Source organism: Emydura macquarii, unplaced genomic scaffold (genome assembly GCF_026122565.2).
Source record: "Emydura macquarii macquarii isolate MOO-44397 ecotype Brisbane River unplaced genomic scaffold, CSIRO-AGI_Emac_v2 contig_1790, whole genome shotgun sequence".
NCBI lineage: Eukaryota > Metazoa > Chordata > Testudines > Chelidae > Emydura > Emydura macquarii.
Window position 1 is genome coordinate 15,638,070 of NW_027131927.1, and position 24,083 is coordinate 15,662,152.

The 24,083-nt window shown below is 46.2% G+C and overlaps 1 protein-coding gene across 5 annotated transcripts in view; it reads right to left on the reverse strand.

Moving 5' to 3' along the window:
- RBPMS (RNA binding protein, mRNA processing factor) overlaps window positions 1-24,083 on the reverse strand; it is a 151,597-nt gene that overhangs the window by 95,003 nt on the left and 32,511 nt on the right. For all 5 annotated transcript variants that reach the window (XR_010921502.1, XR_010921501.1, XR_010921500.1 and 2 more), the window contains exons 2-4: window positions 13,958-14,035; window positions 5,133-5,171; window positions 3,658-3,720 (exon numbers count right to left, since the gene is read on the reverse strand). Coding sequence is in view for 2 of the 5 variants with exons in the window: in XM_067556969.1 (XP_067413070.1) it covers window positions 3,658-3,720; window positions 5,133-5,171; window positions 13,958-14,035 (180 nt within the window). In the remaining 3 variants the exon portion in view is untranslated. The remainder of the gene's footprint in view (window positions 1-3,657; window positions 3,721-5,132; window positions 5,172-13,957; window positions 14,036-24,083) is intronic.

Consider the following 24,083-nt stretch of genomic DNA (forward strand, 5'->3'; position numbering starts at 1 on the left):
GAGGGGGTGTGGAATGAAAACAGTTATTGCTGTTCTCACTCCAATCACTGTTTAGGTCCATTTATTTTCTTATTAGAGTTTTGAAAATAGGCTGATGTTGCTTTCAGTCAAAGGCCAGGCCCCAGTCCTAGAGCCCCACATTTCCAGTCTGGGGGACTCGCTAGCCACCGTATGCTGAGACATTGTTCTGAGGAAAGGAGGTGTAAACTTGCAGTAATTCCCTCCTGGCCAGAGTAGAGATGAATGTGTTGACCTGTTACAGGGTGACAATCTTTAAGTGGCATAAAGGACATGAATCCAATTCAACAATACTCTTGTCAATGCCCAGCTGTGGCTGGACTCAGTGTCTGGGTGAAATCTGAGCAGAACTCCCAGAAGCACTCAGCCAGAGAGGTGAGATGTGCTGAGCAAACTTGTGCGTATCGTGCAGTGGGAGCCAATCCTGTGGAGTGGAGGGGAAAGCAAATGGGTCACTGAGAGCCGCAAGATACCAGCCATGGCAAGGCATTGTACCCAGCTTATTTTGTGACTCCCTAGAACTCCATTTGACACTCTCCTTCCTTTGCCTGCCCCCCTGCTTCCCTGCCCCATTACTGTCTGCTGGGAGGGTGGAGAGGATTTTGGCAACTCCTGTCCTTTTACTGGCATACACTTAATTGCCTGGGGAGCGATCACATGCTCGGTGCTCTGTTCACTCTTCCTGGGACCCCCAGTCCCAATGCTTGCCAGAGTCACAGACTGAGCCTTGTTACCCTAATGCACAGCCAGGGCAGTGAGCTAGCACAATTGTGCCAACAATAAGTAACCAGCTACAAACAGATTTAACAGCTTACCTCCAGATTACAAACACGATCTCATGTGACAGCATTGGGCCTTTCTCTTCCCGGCCAGCCAAAAGCCACAGCTGGGACTGGGTCAGTCATGTCTAAACACACTAACAGAGCCTAACAGCGTTTAATTTTGAATTTCCCTCTTCCCACACTATCCTTCAAGTAGGGAGAAGAAAGGAGCCCTTGTAACACAAATGTGCAGCTATGTCTATACAAGTATTCCAGGGTAACTTAATTCAGTTTCCTTGTGCATATACATTATGGTGCAGTCTTGTCTAACGCTACAGAGGAAGTCTGAGACAGTTACAGCCAGGAATAGAACCCAATGCCCTTAGGTCCCAGTCCAGCGCCTTAAGTAGAAGAAAATATTGTCCCTCTTCTTACAATGTTTTGCCTCATTCACTCTCCATCCTATGCACTAAATGAAGCAGGGATCCTACAGTACAAATAACATGTGCTCATATAATTGCAGATAGTATTACAATTCATACACACTAGGGCACCGATCAAGGTTGCACAGGCAATCTGAATTCCCTAACATTTGAGTGCTTGATCTTGCAGTTTTAATGTAGTCTTTGGGTATGTGATTTCCTAATTTTTTTGGAACCATATCGACCCATGCCCCCACCATGAGTTACCAGCAGGACTGGAAACCAGGACTTTTAGATCCATAGCACATACCATTACCACTTGAGATAAAAGACTAACCTGTAGGAACAGTGGACTATTTTCTTCTGTATAGACCAACCACTAAAAGTGGACACAAGGCATATTTTGTCAGTGCCTTGTACAACTATTCTCTAGACAGCACTGAATACAGAAATTTGACATCAGGATGCTTCGGTTTTATTCCTGGTTCTGGAGACATGTGGTAGAGAGGTCACAGACAGCATAGCACATAGATCTGGCACATGCATTCTGAAAGGTAGTACGTCTATGTGGATGAGACTTGGGACTGCCATATAACATGCATTACTAGCTCTGCTATTAGTGACCTTGTGCAAACATTCAGTTACCCCTTCTGTAAAATGAGGGGAATATTTACCCAGCTTCTAATGTGGGGAGTGAGGTCTTGCTCTATAACGAGAGCTGTGAAATGCACAGAATTATTAACATCAGTCAGTGAGAGGGCTCCTGGCTTCCAGCCTAGGCCAGCTGGGCACGGGGAGTTAATACTGCTGCTGTGCCCGCATCCTGTGTGGCGCTCTAGTTCTGTGCCTAGCACGCAGAAGGCTGTGTGGGGCTGAAGCACGCTCCGTGCAGTTAGAATGGTTTGAGATCTTTGCATCAAGCATTCAAAAAGCTCAGCTAAACATATGCAAATGGCAGTTTTCAAAGATTTGTAATCTGACCAGCTCTAGACAGAGTTACATAAGGGCAAGATTGCAAAAGGCACATTCCTGACCCCAGGATTATCCCCTGAGAAATTTCAAGTTCCTGCTACAAAGCACGTTGTTTTCGGAAACCTCCACATTCTCAGAACAGGCTGAATCATTTTTGCAGAAACTTAACAAAACATCATTCATCTGGGTCAGAGACCAAACGAAAATAACTTCAACACGAAGAGTTAAAATTTGGCAAAAGAATCAGCAACTAAAAATAAAGTCTTATAATGGAAAGTGTTAGGCAATATTAAATTCAGACATCACGACTAGCTCTACCCACAAGAACCTGCATGTGGGGGTCAAATCCTCAGCTAGTGTAAACTGGCTTCAGGGGAGCTGCTCTGATTTATAGCAGCTGCGGATCTGATCCAGTAGGTCTCTGCAGGAGCATTGCTAGCTCTCTCAGGTGAGCTGCTTGAGTCAGCTGACAAAGTTTACCTCTGAGAATTCTACAAGTACAAATTCAACTAACTGGATTTAGTTTTGGCTGTAGCCATTGTTTGAAAGAGCTGAACCTTGATAAAACAGTGTGACTCGGAGTAAATCTGACTCATATCTCTGATGTAGGGTGTTCAGACTTTGAGCTCCTGGTATCAAGGGTCTCCTTGCAAGTTGCCACCTGATTTGCAGAACACTGCAAAGATTGCAGAAGCCCTTGTCTTTCTGACATATTTTTAGGGAAAGAGACTGATTCAAGTATGTGTCAATAAAATGAGGAATTTGGACAGCAAAGGGAGACTAGTATAAAAATGGGAAAGAGAGATGGATCTTTAGGATGTAGTGAGAACTGAGCAGTTAGCAGTTGATAAACAGCAGAGCAGGAAACACTTGGGAAAACGGGATATTTACAAATCAGCAGGTGCCGAAGATATACATTCCCACATTGAAAGAATTTAGAGAATTACTGGCAATCATTTGGGGAAAGTCATGGAGAACTGGGGGGGAAGTAGAAAAGGACAAGAGAAAAAAATGTTAATCTTCTCCAGTACCCCAAAACCATGTGAATCAGTAAATCTAACTAAAATCCCTTGGAAATGAATATAAAATCTGTAAACCCTCACACCAGAGGAAAATGAAAACATGGGTAATATGCAGCCTGTTTATATAGAGCAACCTGTGTTCAATCAATGTCATTGCTGTTTTGGATGCAGATACAAAGTAAGTGGAAGAAGAGAATTCAATTAATACCTGCACTTCACTAAATGTTGGATACAGCATCTCAGTACATTGTACAGGAGGAATTCCATGTTCTGTATGCACCACTCAGGAGCAACTTTCAGAAGGCTTAGCCATTAGACTGCTATCAAGGTGATACCTCAGCCCATATACCTATAGAAGATATGCATATCTGTAGTTCGTTCCTTGCCCCTCAGCCCTCCTCCACAAAACAGTGTAAATGCATCAGCCAAAGGGAACTGCTGCTCACAGCATCAGGTACTTACATTCAGAGCATTCTTAGCAGCTTCTGCTTCCGAGCGACTGTCAAAGCTGACAAACCCTACAGGCTGAGAAGAAGAGAGGAGAGGAGAGGGTCAGGAGATGTGGGAATTGCTACATGACTCAGGAAAGGAGCAGCCCCCTCACCTCACAGACACAGGGCTCTGCTCACTACCACCCACCAAGAGTATTTGCGACCTGTAATCTGCACCAGCCATCTCTCTGTTCCAGAGCTATGGGGAGCTGAGAACCACCCTGCAGATCTCCAAGGGCCGTATATGTCCAATGGCTTTCTCTTTAGCCACCTCTGCTACAAAATCACAACCTCCACAACCTTTCCCACCTTCCTCTGGAAGGTCTAAGTGTGCAGCCCTTGGGGCATGAGTGTTGGGAGAGATGCGGCACACTGCGTACCCAAAGGCCTAGTATGGTGCGACTGAAACAGCAGTGGTTCCCCCAGTTGGCTTCAACAGTATTCTTAAAGTGTAGCCTTTAGGAACCCTCCTGCCTTCATCTAAGTTTAGTTCCAATGGGGACAGCCACATACAGGATGGGGATTCTGACCTTGTAGACAAGGACTAGTAGTGCTGGGCTGTGAGTGAGCAGGAAACCTGTGTTTGGGGGCAACCACAGGACTCCTGCTCTCTTAGAGGTGTGTGGGGGAGAAGATGCCTCTGGACTCTTCAGGCTAGTCCTGCATCCTTGCTCTCCTCCATTTTCCCTGCTGGGTAATCCCAGAAGAGCTATGGCACAGAAGTATGCTGTATGTCCAGAGGATGCTGTTCCTGGAGCTGGTGCTACATGGAGGGGAAACGAGCTGAAGAACAGACTGCGTGCCAGGAGGCTCTCCCTGCACTGGTAGGGTTAATGGGAGGCTCTACATGCACGCAAGGAAAAAATCCCATTTATGTGTCAGGTTGGACTTCAGCTCTTTTACAGAAGGCTGGATTCCGACTAGGAATGCTAATAAAAGGACAGGTACTGCTCTGCGCTGCGCTGTTCACCCCAGCTGGCATGAACACCTTCCATTACAGGGTAAGACACTGCAATGAAACACCGTGGTGTGCAGGAAGGAGCTGCTCATCATCCCATGCTGCAGTGTCTCAGTTTTCATTCACAATTCCACTTGTCCACAGAAAGGGCAGCCTCAGCACTCTATTCATGGAGAGCTCCCAGGTCTGGGGTCACAGCGCCATGCCTCCTTTGTAGGATGATCTCGGCACAGACCCCAGTGTGGGCACTTCATTACCTTGCTGTTCGTTCCTAAATTACCTGCACCCCACTGCCAACAAAGAAATACTGGCTCCTGCTCCTTGCATTTAGCACAGCCGGTGGCTAGCCTGCAGGACGGGTGGGGGCAGAGGAACAGCCTGAACCTGGGTTTGCAGTGAGACCACGAGGTGTGGTCATTCACTGGTGTGGCTTGGTTTATAGCTAATAACTGCGAGACTGAGGTTCTGAGCATTGGTTGGGCTTTTACCTGTTTAGAGGTGAGTTTTATAAGGGAGCCTTCATAACCCTGCAAGAAAAGACAAAAGCATTTTTTAGTCAAGGCACTTGCCGGATCATGGCAAATAGTCAGCATTCAGAGTTATGCGAAGGTGGCAAAATGCGTACGGTGCTGAGTTATTTTTCACCTGTGCACCGTGCACCAGGGTGTGCTGGCCCTTTAAGGCATGCTACAGACCTAGCACAGTGCCATTAGCGGTGCCAGGCCAGAACAGAGCCATGCGGGGCGCGACGGTGACCAAGCTATGTGGAACCATAAGCCAACAGCAAGGCCTGCTGGGTGGGGAAGTTATTCAGTGGCAGCCAGGGGGAGCTGCCATGGATCCCCACGCTGAGAGCCTGGGAAAGCAGGCTGGGGGCAGAGAAAGCATGGGAATCAAGTAAGCTATAGAGGCAGGGAGAGGTGCACTGGATCGTGCCATAGATGCCTGGGAGGAGGAGTAGGAGGCTGGTTTCTGGTGAGGTTCCTGCAGATCCCAGAGGGCAGCGAAGTGGGCATACTTCGCGGACAGATCAGACAGCCTTTCCAGCTTTGGAGCTGCCGCAATGGGGAGAGTGTGAGCCCCCAACGGCTAGAAGGGAAATGGCCCAGAGAATACCCCTTTGCTGGACAAAAGCAGGGGTCAGGCACTAGCCCTTGGTGTTGCGAAAGCAGTGCAAAAGGGCACTCCAGCTTCCCAAAGTGAGGATTCCCCAGGCTCTGCTTCACTCCCCCGGCCTAGGGGATGTGTTGGGAGATGCCCGGGGGAGGGGGTTGTGACAGAATGTACGCCTGTATTCACACCCTACACACGATTGTTTTAATCTTTGTACAAAGTGCACCTTGTGAGGTATCATCTGAAAACTCAATTTACTCGCCAATATTGTCCTGTTAAAATATGTGTGGCAACACTGTTAATGTGAAGTTATAAGAGTCCACTGTATGGTGTTATTAACATGTTCCAAACTCAGGTTGGCAAACAGGTCTGTCTCAAACAAGGGAATGTGTGCTGTTTTGTTTGCATTTGTGCTGTAAACAGAGTCATCAAGCAGGAAAGGGAGACAAAGGAAGCTCAAACTGGTGAGAAGAAAGCAGCAGGGACGATCCTTCCATATAGACATTTTGTCTCCTGGTACCCAGCTGGAAATGTTTTTTTAAAAAGAGGACAAACTATGAAAAGAAGGGACAAACAACCCAAGACACCTTCTCCCCCGCTCTCCCCACCCATCGCATTCAAGGCACCAAGACAAAGGAAGCATTCATTGGATTCTGGGGAGAAGGGGTCCTGACGTACAACATTTGGTCAGTAAGATTGCCGAAAGCGTGTAGTGAGAAAACTTTGCTTTGAATTTAATATAGTTTGTTACGTAGGCCAGGTCTACATGACAGATCTATATCAGCATAACTACGTAGCTCAGGGGTGTGAAAAACCCACACTCTTGAGAGACGTAATTATACTGACTTAAATCCCAGTGTAGACAGTGCAATGTCCACGGGAGAGCTTCTCCGATCGTCATAGCTACTGCCTCTTGGGGGTGAGGCTTGGGAGATGCTCTCCTATCAGCGTAGTAGCATCTTCACCAAAGCACTACAGTGGTGCAGCTGCACCAATGCAGCTGTAGCGCTGTATGTGAAAACAAGCCCTTAGGCACCAGTTGAGTTTTATCCTTATTTTTCTTGTAACTGGGCTTGGCAGTACAGGACATACATTTCTGTGGGGACTCTAAGACTGGAAGTGTGTTGGGGTCACCCTGCAGTATAACAAAGGCTGGTAAATGCCTACAACTGTTCTTGTCGCAAAACTGGAAATGAGCATTATGTGTGGTTCCAATTTAAGATAGATGATAAGTAAAAAAATGATAGAAAACTTGTTAGGATTGTTCCAGCATTTGGAATTCCCACACTGTAGTATTGCTGTGTGGTTATTTGAAGTGTGATCCTCCTATGGACAATAGGGTCCTGTCTTGAAATTAATAGGCAGCAGGTTTAAAACAAACAAAAGGAATTATTTCTTCACACAATACACAGTCAACCTGTGGAACTCTTTGCCAGAGGATGTTGTGACTGCCAAGACTATAACAGGGTTCAAAAAAGAACTAGATAAGTTCATGAAGGATAGGTCCATCAATGACTATTAGCCAGGATTGACAGGGATGCAAAACCATGCTCTGAAATGTCCCTAGCCTCTGTTTGCCAGAAACTGGGACTAGGTGACTGGATGGATCACTTGATGATTACCTGTTCTATTCATTCCCTTTGAAGCACCTGGCATTAGCCACTGTCAGAAGACAGGATACTGGGCTAGATGGACCATTGGTATGACCCAGGATGGCCATTCTTAAGTTTTTATGTTTTTATTTTAAAAGAGACAATATCCCAGATTCAGTTCCTGCCAGGTTAAGAGACACTGTGGGTCTGGAGAGGATTAAAGGTGACATTGTCATGCCATTAAATATAAAGCAATGCAGAATTTGGACCTCCTGTGTAGTCAGAAAGACTAAAATAGCTTCTCTATCTTCTGTCAGGAAAAATATTGCAACATCTTGTCTTTATTTCTATGGGCAATGACTGAAATGATCAACCGAGTAGCCTTTCTTGGGGAAACTGATGATTCAACAGGCAAAACATAAATTCCATAGCACTGATGAGTGACAGAGAAGCTTTCACTGTGCTCCCCAGTGCTTAATTTGTGCCAGGGCTGAGCCCCGGCACTCTAGGCTTGGCAGTTCATAGCCCTGGCACCTCTGGGCTTGCTGTGTCAGTTATGAAAGTAAAAAAAAAAAGGCACCTAATTGGTTGATCCCCGGCACCTCTTTCGTTGCAAATTAAGTGCTGGTGCTCCCTATACAGAATCCAGCTCTATGAGGAGCATTCTGATAAGAATCTTTAGTGGAGCTGGTGAGTGACTCATACTTCATCACTTATTTACATTTCACCACATTCTTTTCACAAAGTTCCCCATGAAGAAATAGTGATTTTATTGTCTGGACTCATTATTCGCAATGGTTTGCCAAAAATATTCTGATGGGATTCTCAGAAGCCCCTAAGTGAGTTAAGAGCACAAATTTCATTGCAAGTCAATAGGTCTTGCACTGCCAGCACTCTTAGGTGCATTTGAAAATCCACCTCTGTGTGAATAAGTTCTAGCTGGTTTCCTCCCATACAGTGTATTTCTGTTCCCTGAGCGGTGGAGTGCAGCTGTTAGAATCAGAATTCCAGTGAAAGCACTAAGGATTACAAAGCCAAACATGCTTTCTGCAAATAATGTGCAATATTCACTTACAATTTGCTATTTCTGTGAACATTCCTGCCAATAAACTTACTGGAATAGTTGTGAATGGTGAACACAAAAGGAGGGCAAACACAGCTAAAGCTAATTTGTTTAAAAATTCAGTCCAATATTTGCAGACATGGTTTTGCAGTATTGCCCCAGCTGTTCTATTCAGACAAGTGAATTGGTTCTGACTGGGTTACTGGGTACCCCTATCTGGCAAAGTATTTTAAATTATTATTATTAATTAGGTGCATTAGGGTCTTTTTAACACTATTAACTACATCCTAGTTTAATAAATCTTTGGCCTCTGGCCTCAGAGTTCATTCAACCCTGGTTATGGATATTCTCTCTTCTTCAAACAGGAAACACCATACCTCAGAATTGGGTTTCCAGAGAAATTCTCCGTATCCAGAGTCTCCACTATACAACATGTGTCCTCCGCATTAACTTCCATGAATTTAAGACCCCAGGATTCTCCCACTTAACAAAATTTCCTTAGGCAGGGGAAAGTGGATGAAAGGTAATTTAAACAAACAGGGAATCACTGGTTACACCATCAGTACAGGAAATGCTGCAGATAACACACATAATTAGTGTGCATAAAAAGATAGAGGGTCTGTCACAAATCTGTCCTTGGAAGATTGTCCCCTTTAGGAGCTGTGTGGACAGCACAAGGTGCAGGTCCAGCCACTTCCACACCAGCAGGTGCTTCAGGGTGTGTTGTCTAGCGGGGCGGAACTCTAGCCTCTGGCCAAGACCTTCTGACTGTCTCAGCCCCTCTCGGAGTCCCAAGTGAACCAAATTAAACAGTACGGTCAGCAAAGGAAGTTAACCGTCATCCACATTCCTGGGGTAATATTGTACCCCACAAACATATATGTTGTGATAACTGATGAACTAGTGACTCTCCACATATGCTATTTTAGGACATTGTCACCTAGGCACATGTACACAATTCAGCAATATTTTTTTTTTTTTTAATTTAGCATGAAACATTTTTTCTGTATCAAAAAAGTATGTGGGGGTACAAAATCCCAAATGTGTTGCACTGTTAATTCTGTATTTTGAGTACACATTTGCTTCTAGAGAGAGTACCTTGTATTGTAATTGTTAGCATATGTTAACTGATAATGCATGGTAGTGACAGTGGTTGCTGTATACAGTCTCCTAATATAGCAGGTACCTCAGAGAGATTGGTCTCTTCAAATCCAAGCTTGTTAGGTACCCTCAACACAGAGCTGACTGATGCTGGATCTCTTTTCATAATATTGTTGAGTGGATTTTCTGTTTAAGTATTGTGCTCCAAACACTGCAGACTCAGGAGACTCTTGAGGGGATTGTCTGAGTTGCACAATTCAAGATGGCAAACACACGGACACAATATTCTGCTTCTGACCTTATAAAAATGATTTGCAACTCTGAAAGCAAGTCCTCATGGGATGTCAACGTATTATACGACAGTGACTTTGTGCCAGATCATGTTGAGAGTTGCTCTGATAAGGAAGATCTTGTTTCCATTGATTCTTCATCAAGTTTGTCTTCAGACAATGAGGAGCTTGTGATTCAGCCCTGCTACAAGACTGGAAGAAATATCGGTGGGGATATTACCAGTCTTTACCAATATTCAGCTAGCTGAAGATCAACTCAACAAAAATTTGACCTATGTTAGAACAATCTGATGAAACAAGCCAGATATACCCAGCAAGATGCATTCACATGACAGCAGAGAATAATTGTCATTAGTGTTTGGGTTTGCTGGACCACTCAGCCTGTTTCCTAGGTTCCAAAGAAGGGCAAGTTGATGATAATACTATCGACGATGAATCATAACTAGGTGTAGAAGGGGACAAAAAAAGAAATAGTTCTACATAATTCTCCACTACACTGACACTAAAAGTGGTACTGATAACATGGACCATCTTGCAAGAGTGCACTCCTGTGGGTACAAGATAAATAAGTGGCCCACGGGTTTTTCCTTCAACATGCTTGATGTTGCTGGCATTGCAAATTTCACTGTTTGGGCCAGCAACAATACTGCTTGGCACCACACTCAACCAAGACAAAGAAAACGCCTTGTCAGTCTAGGAGAACAACTTGCAGATGCACGTATAAAGAGAAGAATCCTTGATATCCATCATCTCACCATGCCCACTCTTGTCCCTTGGCTACCATGGAAAATCAGCCAGAACACGTAGCAAACTCGACAGTGAATGCTGCCAAATTTGCCCAAAGACTGCTAACCAGAGGAGCTGCAAACAGTGTGGAAAATGCAGTGAATTTGTATGCAGTGACCACTCCACATCAATGCTGATTCAAAAATTGCACGTAGGCTCACACTGAATGGGACTACTGCTAGTTTTTCCAATTTGCTAGTTAAATAAAGTTTTCACCTAAAGCATTAAAGAATTGTTCTTGGTTTCTGAATGCATTTGGGGTACAAACTTCCCCCACAACATTTTTATCTCGTCACTGGATGAAGGCTTAATAAAGGCATAGTGGAAAAGAAAGAAAACCTGAAGGCAGCTTCCATCAGGATACTGGCCTCCCTTACTCCAGGGGGCCTTGCCAGCATCGCAGTCCACCCCAGAGTCCACTGCGTCTCCAGTGTAAGTCTCAGTTTCTCTTCCCTTCTTAGCTAAGGGGATTCGTATCCTACTTCTGCAAAGACAAAGGCTTTGTTGGCTGCCAGCTCTCTCTCTGGGAGCTGGGGAACTCAGCTGCCAGTTGTCCCCATCTGCGCAGAGTTCCCTCCTTTTCATTCCTCCTCCAGATCTGGCTTGGTTTGCAGGTGGGGAGGAGCAGGGCCTCTCCAGCCCAAAGCAGCTCCTGAACTCCTCCGATGCTGCTGCCGGGTACAGAGGGCACAGCTGAGATGAAGGCAATAGCTGCACCTTCTTATACGAAGTCTGGAAATGGTGCACAGAAGGCAGCTGTCTGAGAATACTGTGTTTGCTTGTTCCGAGTTCTATAGTGAAGTGTAATGTCTGATTCTGTAGACCAGATTAATTCAATCGTTTATAACATCAGGCAGCTCTGGCTGACTCCATTTTGCTGTCATTGCACTCCTAACTGATAGAGAGAACAATAGAAAGGTGGTGGCTGTGACTGTTTGTCCTAACAATGAAACTCATAGAACCAGGAGGCCAGGCTGTGACACCCTCGCTCACCAGGGTGACAGACATGAGCAGTCACACTGGATTACATGGGACAGGGTCCACCTGAATGAGAGCTCTATAGGCTGATGGCCAGGGCCCTCATCTGGAATGTGAGACACAGAAAATTGACTCTTGGTCTACCACATAAGTACCCTAAGCATCAAGATACAGAGCCAATCTCTCACACACGTTCTCTGGCCCAATGAAAATTTAATTTCCATTACTACTGAGTGGAACAGCTCCAGCAGAAGAGATTGAGAGCCTGCCCCAGAACGGACGATAGCCTGGTGGCCAGGTCACCCACCTGGCATGAGGGAGACTGGCAGAGCAGGGGCTTGCCCTGTATCTCCTATGTCCCAGTTGAGTGCCCTAACCACTGGGTTACAGGCCGTTCTGGGGGCTCTTTCACATTCTGAGCAGAAATTCCATCTTGGACTTGAGAAACTCACCTGACTAAAGTTTTGTCAAACCCGGTACATTCCTGCTAAAAGTTTGAGTTTCAACAACCTGGCATCTACTGACAAAAAAAACGTTTTTTTGAAAAATTCCTGGCCATCTCTGGTTTATGTCAGTGGAAAACGAGGAGAAATTGGGCTTTTGACAAATTGATTGATTGCTGTCTGTCTCTGACAGTTCTGTCAGCATAGTGGGGCCACCAGTGTGACTGGACCTAGAGGTGCTACCGCAATACAAAAAAGTCATCATGGATTTCACAAGGAAGGTGCTCAGATGCCATGGGCATGGGCCACAGGATAAATCCTGCCCTAGATACCTTTAGCTTACATGTTTCTATGCTCAATACTATCTCAAAACTCACCAACAGAAGTTGGTCCAATAAAATATATGACCTCACCCACCTTGTTTCCTTAATATTATCTAATTACTTTCAGTTTCACCTCCCTGGACCATCTTAAACAATTCCTGTCCCATTGGTGTTTACACCATACAAGTACAGACAGATGGTTCTCAGACCCCATCAGTTGTCTTATGGCCAAACAATACAGAGTTCACTTCTATCTTTCATTTTAATCAGTCTCTCTAGACCCTTCGTCATTTATTTACTGCCTGAGTTCATTCCTGCTTCCTAGCATCTTTAGTATTAAGATTCCTAGCACCATATATAGTAGAAAGAGAAATCTTACACTCTCAAAATGAAAAGTTCCAGGGGGGTAGCCATGTTAGTCTGTATACAGCAAAAACAGCGAGAGTTCTGTAGCACTTTAAAGACTAACAAATTTAATTTCTGCAGGCATAAGCTTTCGCGGGCTGCAATGATGCATCTGACGAACTGGGTTGCAGCCCACGAAAGCTTATGCCTGCAGAAATTAAATTTGTTAGTCTTTAAAAGTGCTACAGGACTCTCGTTTTTGTTCTTACACTCTCAGCTTGCCTTTATGTTAGTACAGTGTGATCAACCCCAAACACCACTAAATCGTGCTACACCACATGCATTACAAGTACAGATACATGTTGCCCCCTACTATCTCAGGCCAAGATTAAAAAACCCCAGAAATCTAAAGTTACCCAGATTTTCAAAAGTTCTGAGCACCCAACAGAGTCCAATGATGTCAATAGTAGGTGCTGGACACTCAGCACTTCGGAAAATCAGGTTCCTTAGTTAGACATCTAAACATTGATTTAGAAGCCTGACTTTTGAAACGCTTGGCCATGCCGAGTTTCGTATGAAAGGCAGAGGATGAACTCTTGTTTTAAGTGTAAAGTACAGCCTGGTTTGAACTAGGCATCACTACCACTAATCACTCCATAATAGGCATTTATTTCTATGGCTCCAAAGAGCACCGTAACTGAGCATGTCATAGACACTCATGGATTTAGGCTCACAATGGCCCTGTGACATCAGAAGGGAACACCACCCACGTTTTGCAGATGAGGAAATGAGGCACACATTAATGAAGGGCTGATTGTCAGATGTGCTGACCCCCCTTGACTCCGACTGAAGTCAATGGGAGCTGCAGTTCCACAGAACATCAGGACCCAGGGATTGGTCCAGTGCCACACAGGGAGTCCGTGGCAAGACCTGGAACTGAAACCAGATCTCCTGAGTCCCATCCCAGGCCTTAACCATAAGCCCATCTTTGATAAATTGGTAGCTGCCTAATGAATATGTTAACTAAGACCAAATCTGTCCCGAATCCCTGCATCACACCTTGAGACACCTTCCACACTCTGTACTCGGCCATTCATCATCACTCTGTGTTACTCAGACAGATGAACATCTATTGCATCCCCTTTTGACACTAGCTATATAATGACGTGGCCAGATTAGTAATCCACGTGGAGAAGTGTGTCAGATACAACAACATGCTCCTCTGAGGAGTACATCTGTTTTTGGATCCCAGCGCTCTTGCAGTGTAGACAAACAGTACCTTGAAGGGTCTGAAGAGCAGGTACAGCTCCCGAGGTTTGATATCCAGGGGAAGGCCGCTCACAAAGAGAGTCCTGACCTAGAAATCAACAAAGACAAACATGAAATAGAGATAACACATCCAAAATTGACTACAGGTTTTGAAATAATCCAGACAATCCACACTCAGAACCTAATTAATGCTCGCTTCAGGTGTAAACACAGATGCCTCCTATAGCCTGGTGGGGAAGGAGAGAGAAGCACGATTAAAGATTCTTTTGCCCTTTTCCTGAAGAGCTCTAACACTCACATGGTTTGCAGGCAGTCTTTGAAATTCTGCAGGGGCTATTCCTTGGGTCAGGGAGGTACCTTTTGCTGGTCTCAGGAAAATCTGTCCAGATTTGGCTGTTATAAGTGGTTGCCAATGGCTGTTGCCTGTCTGAGGTTCACACAGTGTCGCTTGTTTTTGGCAGCACATGAAAATCCCCCAGCATCATGGGGGCTCTTGGCTGGGGACTCCATAGTTAGGGATGAGTTCTAATTGGGGCATAAATTCATGTTTTCCCCTAAAAGTAGGTGGCCAATTGGTGTTAAAATTTTACACAGCATTAGTTTTTACGGCCCTCTGAATTTTCTATACAGTTTTTGTTTGGTTCTTCTACAAAGATTTTAATTGGAAATCTTTGAAAGTGGGCTCTGGCTGGAAGGAGTCCTTAGCAGCACAGACATTTCGTTAAACACATTGTTTCTCCACACAACACTTTGCAAAGAGGTGGAACCTAAGTAGATCTTGTGCAATAAGTATTTAAAAAACAAATGTTGGATTTATGGTCACTTTTAACTATTATTCATGCGATACCTGAACGTTTATGTACTGTGCACCTAGCCTGACTGATCACGGCTGGGCACACGGAAACTTGATTGACTGACAGGGGGCAGGAAGATGCAAAACCTTCTCCATCAGGAGCTACACTTTTCTTTCAGATTTTATCCTACAACAGAGAGGTTTTCATCTACAGCTGCTGGTAGATAAAATCTTCTCCACTAACAGCTGCACTTCTCTCCCACTACCCCAGAGATGTAGCCCCATCCTACCCAACCCATCCAAGTCAAGCATTAAAAAAACCTAGAAAATTAACACAAAATAAATCTGCACCCTTAACTTTGCCCATAGGGATGCCAACCTTCGATCGTCCCCCTTAATTACCATTCTGTAACACCCCTTTGCTAAACTACCATCTCCCAACAGAGCCAGACCCAACACCAAACATCCACACCTCCATAACGTAATCTGGGAAAGGGGTGTGCATGACGAATGGACAAAGGGAGGCAGAGGTAGGGTTCCAGGGAATCTGTGGTGGAGGATATTTGTGGTAATGGTAGGTTGTGTGCTTGTATTATTATTTTTACTATCTGTGTTACAGTAGAGGGTGTGTACAGTTATGTGGCTTAAGTTTCCATTTCCTTGCTTTGGTGCATTTCAGGCAGGTTTGCTGAGTGTGTAATATCTCTAACTAGCTCACAATGGCATTTCCTGTGTACTCATCCCATCAGCACAGCCCATACATGGCCCCACTCAGCATTCCACACATAGTGGGCAACTGTCAGTCAGGACACAAACCTGTATCCTCACCTCCCAAGGCAGCTGCTTTCCTCATCACAGCACTCACTGGCCATGGGGAAGCGCACTGTGCGGGAGACCAAGGGCCATATTCCCAAAGGAATTTAGGCACCTCAGGATACAGACAGGTGCCAAGTGGGACTTTCAAAGGCACCTAAACAAATTAAAGCACTTAACTCATGTGCTTTTGGAAACCCTACTCGGTACCAAAATGCCTTTCTAAGTCTGGTCCTGAGAGACCACAAGTTCCTGCCTCACTGTTGCTGCTGCTGCAGTTACTGATCCTGTCCTCAATACTGGGCAAGGCCTTCTGGGCTGCCCAAGCTGGGACTAGAACCCCTCTCGCTAATCTGGAAGACCCAAGTCTCAGCCTTTCAGCCACTCCGCACTCAGCAAGTGTGGAAAGTGTTCTTGCAGGGAACATGGAAGGGTGGTTGTCAAGCCCTAAGAATACACAGTGGTTGTCTGCAAAGGGCCAGATTCTCTTCCTCTGTTCCAGCAGCTTTCTGCTAAGGACCTCAAGCACTCTGGTGGTGAAAGCAGTACAAGAATCTACGCAGAATAGGGAACACACTGGCTGGGATCTGGCCCCAACCGGCCAGCTCAGAATGCTCCAGCAGCTGGGAATTCTCAGTGGATGTGATGTTGGTGTAGCTGGCTCCTATGCCAACTCCCCCTTCTGGCACCCAGCCTAGGAGTGGAGCGCACCTGTGTTCCACCAACTTGTAATCACAGTGCAGTCCCTTGGGGGCCACAGCCAGCTACCACAATAAAAGCAGTCCTTAGGCTGCTATAATTTATGCCAGGACCCACCATTCCTGCACCAAGCAATTCTTGGCATAGAAGAGAATATGGGCTATAGAATAATTCCTGAATGTAAGCTGAAGCACACAGGCGACAGCAAGATGCCCCTTCTGAAACACTGTCATTCATAAGCTAGATGCACCATAGCTACTGTGATTCATGTGATTCATTCATTGAAAACTCTGTACTGCTAAATTTCATTTCAGTACAGATTCTTCCTACACTCTCTGCAAAACAAGATATACTGTAAAAATCTACAAGAAGAACCACTGTTCTGCAAACAATGTCTACTGGCTCATTGAAGATTAACCCCTAAAAAGTTAATTTTAGTTCATGTCCACAGTGTCCACATGGGGGAGATACAGCGCAGCACTTTGGTGCGCACTGCTAGTCACTGCAGGGCAGTGTAGACATGCCTGAGGCAGCCAGACCAAAACCACTTTGAGTTCCAAGAATGTAGCAAGGATCACTGTCAATTTCAATGTCTGGAATTTGACTGATTTAAAAACCTCACTTTTCTGATAGAGCAGCACCCTTTAAATTGCACATCCCTGATTTACTAAAATTTCCTTTAAAAGTTGTTCCAAGGATTTTTCTGCACCTGTTTATGCTTAGAAGTCTTAGGGGTGGGCCGATGAGCCGTGACACAGTCTTGGCCAATGCGCCCTATACTAAAGATGAGGACAGCTTGAATGAATTTTGACTCCAGAACACAGTATTAATTAGGAAATTAGAATCTACACAGTGAACCCATTGGAAGTCTTCAGCTCCTATCGACACAGCAATTCGGACCATGTTGGTAGACTGTATTACTCTAAAATAATGTCCTGACTGTGTTCTGCCTAAATCACTTATGTGGACAGGATCAAACCATGTTATAACCTCATTATCATCCTGTAGAGATTAGGTGAATGTGGTCTCCTTGATAGTGAAATCTGTTGAGTAAATAAGCCTAAAAGCCCACTTTTTCCTCTTTCCAGTAACAGATCCCACAATGGCATGTGATAATAGCCAAATCCTCTTCTCAGCCTGACTGACAGTTCAAGTATAAACTACACCCAAAGTGCTGCAAGCACTTCAGCATAGACTCTACCGATGCCAACGGGAGGGGTTCTCCCAGCAGCACAGGTAATGCACCTCCCCGAAAGGCGCAGCATTGTCTACACTGGGAGTTTGGTTGGCATAGCCACATCTTGCGGGGGTGTAGATTTCTCACACCCCTGAGAGACGTAGCCATGCAGATGTAAGTTCCCAGTGTAGATCAGCCCTTGGCAAATGTTGTAAATTCCTTGTCCTTAATTCAAGGTGCATATTTATATGATTAAATGTCAGTATGTATCTTCTGCCATACATTTTTCTTCTCTGTGTGGAGAATTTCATCATAATCAGCTTCCTTTCTTAGGAGTAACTTGCATCTTCCTTGAAACCATATTTAAAATGTCTGTGTGAAACACTCCTCTGAGTCTAGTTTGAAAGAAATGAATCCTTGTTCAGAACACTAGTCCCCAATGCTGAATAAGCTCACTCCACTGTAGTGCCCCAAAGAGGTTTGGTATCAGTGCCTTTCCTTCAGGCCAGGGAAAGACTCGAGGACTCATTCAAAGGATGAAAAAAAGCAAAGAGAGACAGCAAGAAGAGAGGGAATTATGCCTGAGATGCCCACCTTTTAATGGGGAACCTTTGATCTTATATTCTACTCGTCAGACAGGATAGGGGCATACTACAACAGACTTCCCCTCCAGTCAGGGAACACGTAGGCCACTGGCTTGGGGACAGATTGAGGCTTCTAGCCTTAGGTCTCCTAGACCAGTTTTATTATAGTCCATGGGCCAGATTCCCAGCTGAAAAACAAGTCACCTGCACTGGAATCAGTGGACCAGCTTCCCAGCTGGTATCAATTGGCATCGCTCCACCAGTGATGTAAATCAACTGTAGTTCCACTGAAGTCTGTTGATTTACTCCAGCTGAGAATTTGGCCCAGGATTCACAAGTCTATATACTGATCTCTAGGCTGTTACCACGTTGCTCCCAAGAGATCTTCCAGCCCTTACTGCTCCTTGCCCATAGACCATGGCACAAGAGTGACCAGGTTGCTTCCAAAACACAGTCTCCTGTAGAAACATGTCTGCACTACCACTCAGCCACAGGCATGTCAAGGTTGAAGCTGGAACATGGATGTCACTAACTCATCCAGATGTTTGCCAGCACTTAAAACAGCCCGATGTTTTCCTTTCCACAGGGAGTCTGGTACCCTTGTATAGAATACCTTGGAGAGAGAGCCGGTGAGAGTCTGCCTGGGTGGGGAGGACTCACTTGGAGGCTAGCACTGCTGGGAGTGGGGAGAGTGTCAGCATGTGACAGGCTTGGTGCAGGCTGCTGCTTGATGGGCACATGTACTCCGCCAGGCTGCTGCCAGTTTCACTAGCTCAGCTGGACAGCGGCTCCTTCATGCTGCTGCAAGCCGGCAGGGTTCACAGAGACAGGGACACAATGCTTGCAACACCAACAGAGACCCCTAGACAGGCGTTGGAACAGGGACATTTTCAGGGACACGTGGCTGCTCTGCACAAGAGGAGGATCAGAGTTCATCTCAGCTGTGTGAGGCCATATCAGCTTTCCAAAGAAAGGCCTATTCAACCTGAAATGTTCCGCAAAAGCTTTAGATCACTGTGTTATTGCTAGATAAGCAGAAGGTCCAGCACTGAGGCAAGCTGACCGTTGCTCTCTCTGCAAGCATATTCTGTGTGGAAATGAGATTCAGGCTTAACCCTTCGTGTGCACGCCAAGACTCAGCAAATTCAGCCTCAAGTATAAATCTTACTTTGCCCCAGATGTGAGTCTGAGACAGACCATCTGAGCAGTATCAGAATGTATATCAGTTGAAGAGGGAATGGGAAATGATTGAAGGACATACAGGCTATCTAACAAATACATACGGCTTTTTAACCAACTTCCAACCAGGGGAATAGGTGAACAGGTTCTGTTCTCTGCTACTGCAAGATGTTACAGGGTCACAGCTGTGCCCATTCCTCACAAACGTATCCAGCAATTTAGCTCCAAATCACGGTGCAATTGACTGGCCTCTCCCATGCCTGTCCACCCAGGAAACACCAAACCCCAGTTAGTATTTCTTTGACGACTGAAACTCCGGGATATACCAGCCCAGGGTGCTTAAGGAGCTGAATCATCCCAGCCTGTCAAGCCTTCATGTCTAGCTGGCTGGGTACAAATGTAAATGTGCCTCAACAGACAAAATAAAAAGCCAGACAGGAAAGGATGCTATCAAAGTATCTCTCTCTCTGAGCACCTTGCCGTATTTAACATGTTTATCTTCACACACCCCGTCAGGCAGGGCAGGCCTGTTATCCCCATTGCACAGACGGCATGTGAGGCACAGAGAGAGACTAAGGCCCAGATCCACAAAGGCTCTTAACTTTCACTGATTTCAGTGAGGGTCAGGAGCCTACATCCGTTTGTGGACGTGGGCCAAGCTGACAAAAGGAGTCTGCACTGGAGTGAAGGCTGGCAAGGGAGGAGATGGGGAATGTCTGCTGTTAGCAAAACGCATTTGTCAATCGCTCAGCCAGCCCAGCCCCTGTCCAAGCTCCTGTGCTCAGATGCCCATAAAACTGCCAAGTCAGGACAATTTCTCTTTAAATTTGCTTCTTCCCATGTAGCTAACTGATATCTATCAAAATTTCTGGCTAGCTCTGGAGTGAGAGCACTCCTGGTTTGTGTGACAAACAATGCCTGGCTGGCCTACAGGCAAACCACTATTAAATAGCAAAAGGTAGTTTAGTCTGTCTAGACAACACCAGCCTGGTGCATCCAGATCTTATGTCAACAGTTGGGATAATGGTTGGCGTAGATCATTTGATATCTGATGGCTATGACAAAGCTAGACATGACGGTGCATGATTCAGCACTATTAGCCCAACGAAGGAAGAACTGATGAGCCCAGAGCACGTCCACTGCCTGTGGAGAAACCTGGAAAAGATAAGTCATGCACAGGACAGCAGAGCAGGGCTGCTGCCTTCTGTGTCAATGTAACAGACAGACACAGGGAATCTTTCTCCCTGGGCTTTACAGCATTCTCCACTTAGTCTGTTAGTGGGCTTTTATTGGAGACATAAAACTGCCTTAAATCTGGAAACTTCATCATCGCACACACAAGGCGCCAGCAGCAAGACCAGGCTGATGCAGACTGAGGTCTTTTTTTCTTCTTATTAATTTATTTATTTTGTATTACTTTCAGACACCAGGGGGATTATTCTCAAAACCAGGAGCCTACAGCCAGGGGCCTACGTTTCTATTTAGGTACCTCAATAATGTGCCCTCCTTTTCAAAAGCGCTGAGCTCCCAGCAGCTTGAATGGGGTAAAATGCAGACTTCTAGCCCACCATTTGTTCTTGTGGCTCTTCTCAGAACCCTCTCTGGGTTTTCAACATCTGTTTTAGAGTATGCAGACACTACAGCTGAACCCAGACTTGAGTAATGGCCTAACCACCTGCTGTGTCCTATGGAAACGCCACCTCCTTTCTCCAGATGTGGTATCAGTCCCCTCAATTCCAGAAGTGCTGAGCTCCCGCTGAAGACAATAGGAACGGCTGGTGGCTTAGTTCTTTTCACAATCAGGCCACTGATTTTGGAGTTAGGCTCTTATTTTTGAAACTCTTGTTCCACAGTTGCACAGTTCAACAGGGGAAATGCCCCTTGCGTGCATGCATGCTCACATACTTTTATTTCCACCTCATTTCGCTTGCATGTTGGATGGTGTGTAGGGGTTGAGTCTAGCATGCACACATTGAACAGAGAGGATAAAAAGTAATAATTAAAAACAGGCCCTGCTCATAAAGTGTCACTGACACCCTCCCCCCACTGCTTCACACCCAAGACAGTGACTTTGGGCTTGTCCACACAGAGACTTAGTGCGCGGTCAGCCCAGGTGTGAATCTACAGGCCTTCCAGCCTGCTGCCACGCATTCACCGTTTCCTAGTGCACACTGACTTACTGCTGCTTGAAATGCGCGTGCGTCCTGGTGCATTACAGCATTGTTAGTGCGTGCTAGCAGGGCCCACACGGACACTTAGTGCATGCAAGCTGGTGTGCTGCAGATTTACACCCAGCTTACCACACACGAAGTCTCCATGCAAACTCTCCCAGGTACTGCACCAGGACCTGGAAAAAGCAGGGCATGGCCATGGATGACGGGGAGCAGCCACTAGTAAGGGTGACGCCGTACCTCATTCATGACGCAGAAACGAGAGGGCAGCAAGCAGTAGGGGCATGATGGAGTGAGCAGCAATCATTGAATTAACATGGCTCCTCCTGGAGAAGTGGGGGTGGGCGGGAGTGCTAAGCTGACCTTGGCTTTTACAAGATCCAAATAATGTACTAAGGGAGCAAAGCACTGAGAGCTCTACGAGTCCGAGCCAACACCCTAAACGGCACCGGGGTCTGTCCTGGAATCCAGTGGTGGCTCCAGAGCACGGAGACCAAGCTGCTGTACAGCCACTTTTGTGTGTGGGCTGTGGCGTAGTGACAGGCACCAGTGCCATCGGGCTGGCAAAGGGAGGCTGCGAGGAGGAGTGGCAGAAGGAATGGCTGGGATTACACATAAATAACTCTCGGTAAAAGCAGCCCAGCCAGGCTACATGCAACCCACATCCCACACTCAGTAAAGTGTACAGTGCCGTCAAATGCAGCTACATCCAGCCACAAACCCGCCCAGCGAATCAAGGCAAGGCTTTCACTTAGGAGTGTGCTCTTCTTCCACCCCTTTGGTTAGTTCCACTAGTTACTTCATCTCCACGAATCAACCCTGGATGTCCATTGCAAAGGCTCAGGCTAGCCCAGTGCAGCGCCTGGATTCACAAGGAGGGTAAGCTTCCCATTAACTCCTTCTGTCTGCAAGTGGGAACAACCCAGGGCACAGGTTTATAAAGGAGAGTGACTCAGATCAGACATGAGCTTTCTACCAGGGAATCCGTTCACTTTACATTTAGGCTGCAGTGTCCTCAGCAGATCTGACTTCATCCCGGTGGAGAGAGAGTCTGCTGAGGTCAACGCAGGTAAGAAAGAAAGCCAAGCCTTGTCTGTCTAGCCTTGGGGAGAAGAGAAGGCTGTAGCAAATGGTACCCAGTAGGTCAGGTAGATGGTTTGCCAAGTGCTTTACGTTAATCTGATGCGGTTGCTGTGTGCCCAGATTGCAGTGAAAGTGGATTAGTTCCCATAACGCAGCTATCCACAATGCAGTGTCAGGAGATGAGCCACTACAGCTGTGCAGCAAATGTGTCTGAGACAGAGTCTCAAAAGGCAAGGGCATTTTAGAGATGTCCCATGTCAGAGAGCTCGCCTCCCTAGGGCGGAGGCTAACTGTGTCAAGACAGGGAAATAGCACGGCTCAGATTGTTTGGAGGTTATCTCAAGGTCACCAGGATGTTTAAAACACTCTAGGTATGGTAAGTTCCTCTGCATACTGGGAGGCACACTGCCCAGTAGATACTCACTGGAGCTTCGCCTAGCACCACACAGATTACCGTGATGCTGCCATTCTTTACTTGGAGAGAGGTTTGTCTTCAGGAAAGAGGCGTGCATCCACAGGACCAGCTAGCTGGCTCAGCACCTCTCCGCATCAAGCCACTAGTGAGCTGCAGCCTTGACTATTTGGGAATGTGCACAGCACTGCTCTGGCTTCAAAACCCTTCCTTCCACGCACAAGTCCCGGGGACAGCTCAGTGGTCCTGACCCAAAGGAAAGCTGTGTGAGCAGGTGTAGGGGTGAGTCAGAGCTGCGTGTGGGCGCAAGGCAGGTGCTGGGTTGAAATAGAGCTTACCGGGGGCACATGGCATGTTTAGGGGTGAGCTGGAGCTAACTGTGGATGCATGGCAGGTGTAGGGATGAGTCAGAGCTGATCGCAGGTGCGCAGCAGGCTTAGGAGAGAACACACGCTGAGCCTGGTTGTACTGTATTAGTTACTCTAGAATAAATGCCACTTTTCAGATAAGTCATACTTAAAGCACAACATGAAAAAGGTCCATAGATTTCAGTTATAGACTGGTGCGAATGACAAGTATTATTTAACTAATGTCTATATTTCTAGGCCTTGGAGCCATTATCTTCTATTGAAGTGCTTAGACCCTAATACCAAACTAACTAACCCTGCACTGCACGAAGTAATCTGCATTGGGCTGTGCAAGGTGCTGGATGGATGAACTGCCCAAATCCCACAGGTAGGGTCTATCGAAGAGACAGCAGGAGGCGCTGAGCCGCCAGGCCTGGATGCAGAGAGAGACGACCTCAGAGTTATAGAGAAAATTCCACTAACACAGAGTTCAAGTTAAAAGGGTGTTGGTGGGAGTCCAGCCAGCACCCAGAACGACAACACACATCCTGCACAGCATGCCACTCCATATCTGAGCCTAGATGCCAGGAGAGTGGGTACCAAAATGATAGAAAAGGGGCCAGCTGCTTCCCCAGTGCTCACTGATCCTCATCACTCACTCGAGGTCACAAGAGGTGACCTGCTGCAGCAGGACTTAGGAAGTCCCACTGGGACTGCCCTCCTATAGACATTAACATGCCATAGGCACGTGTATGTGCATGCATGTGCGTGTGTGCTAGGAATTACACGTGGATGGGATATTGGGCAGTGCTTGTGGAAGAGAACTGGGGGAAAGCAGGAGACACCTAGCCACAGGGAACATTTTAAGCAGTCCGAGT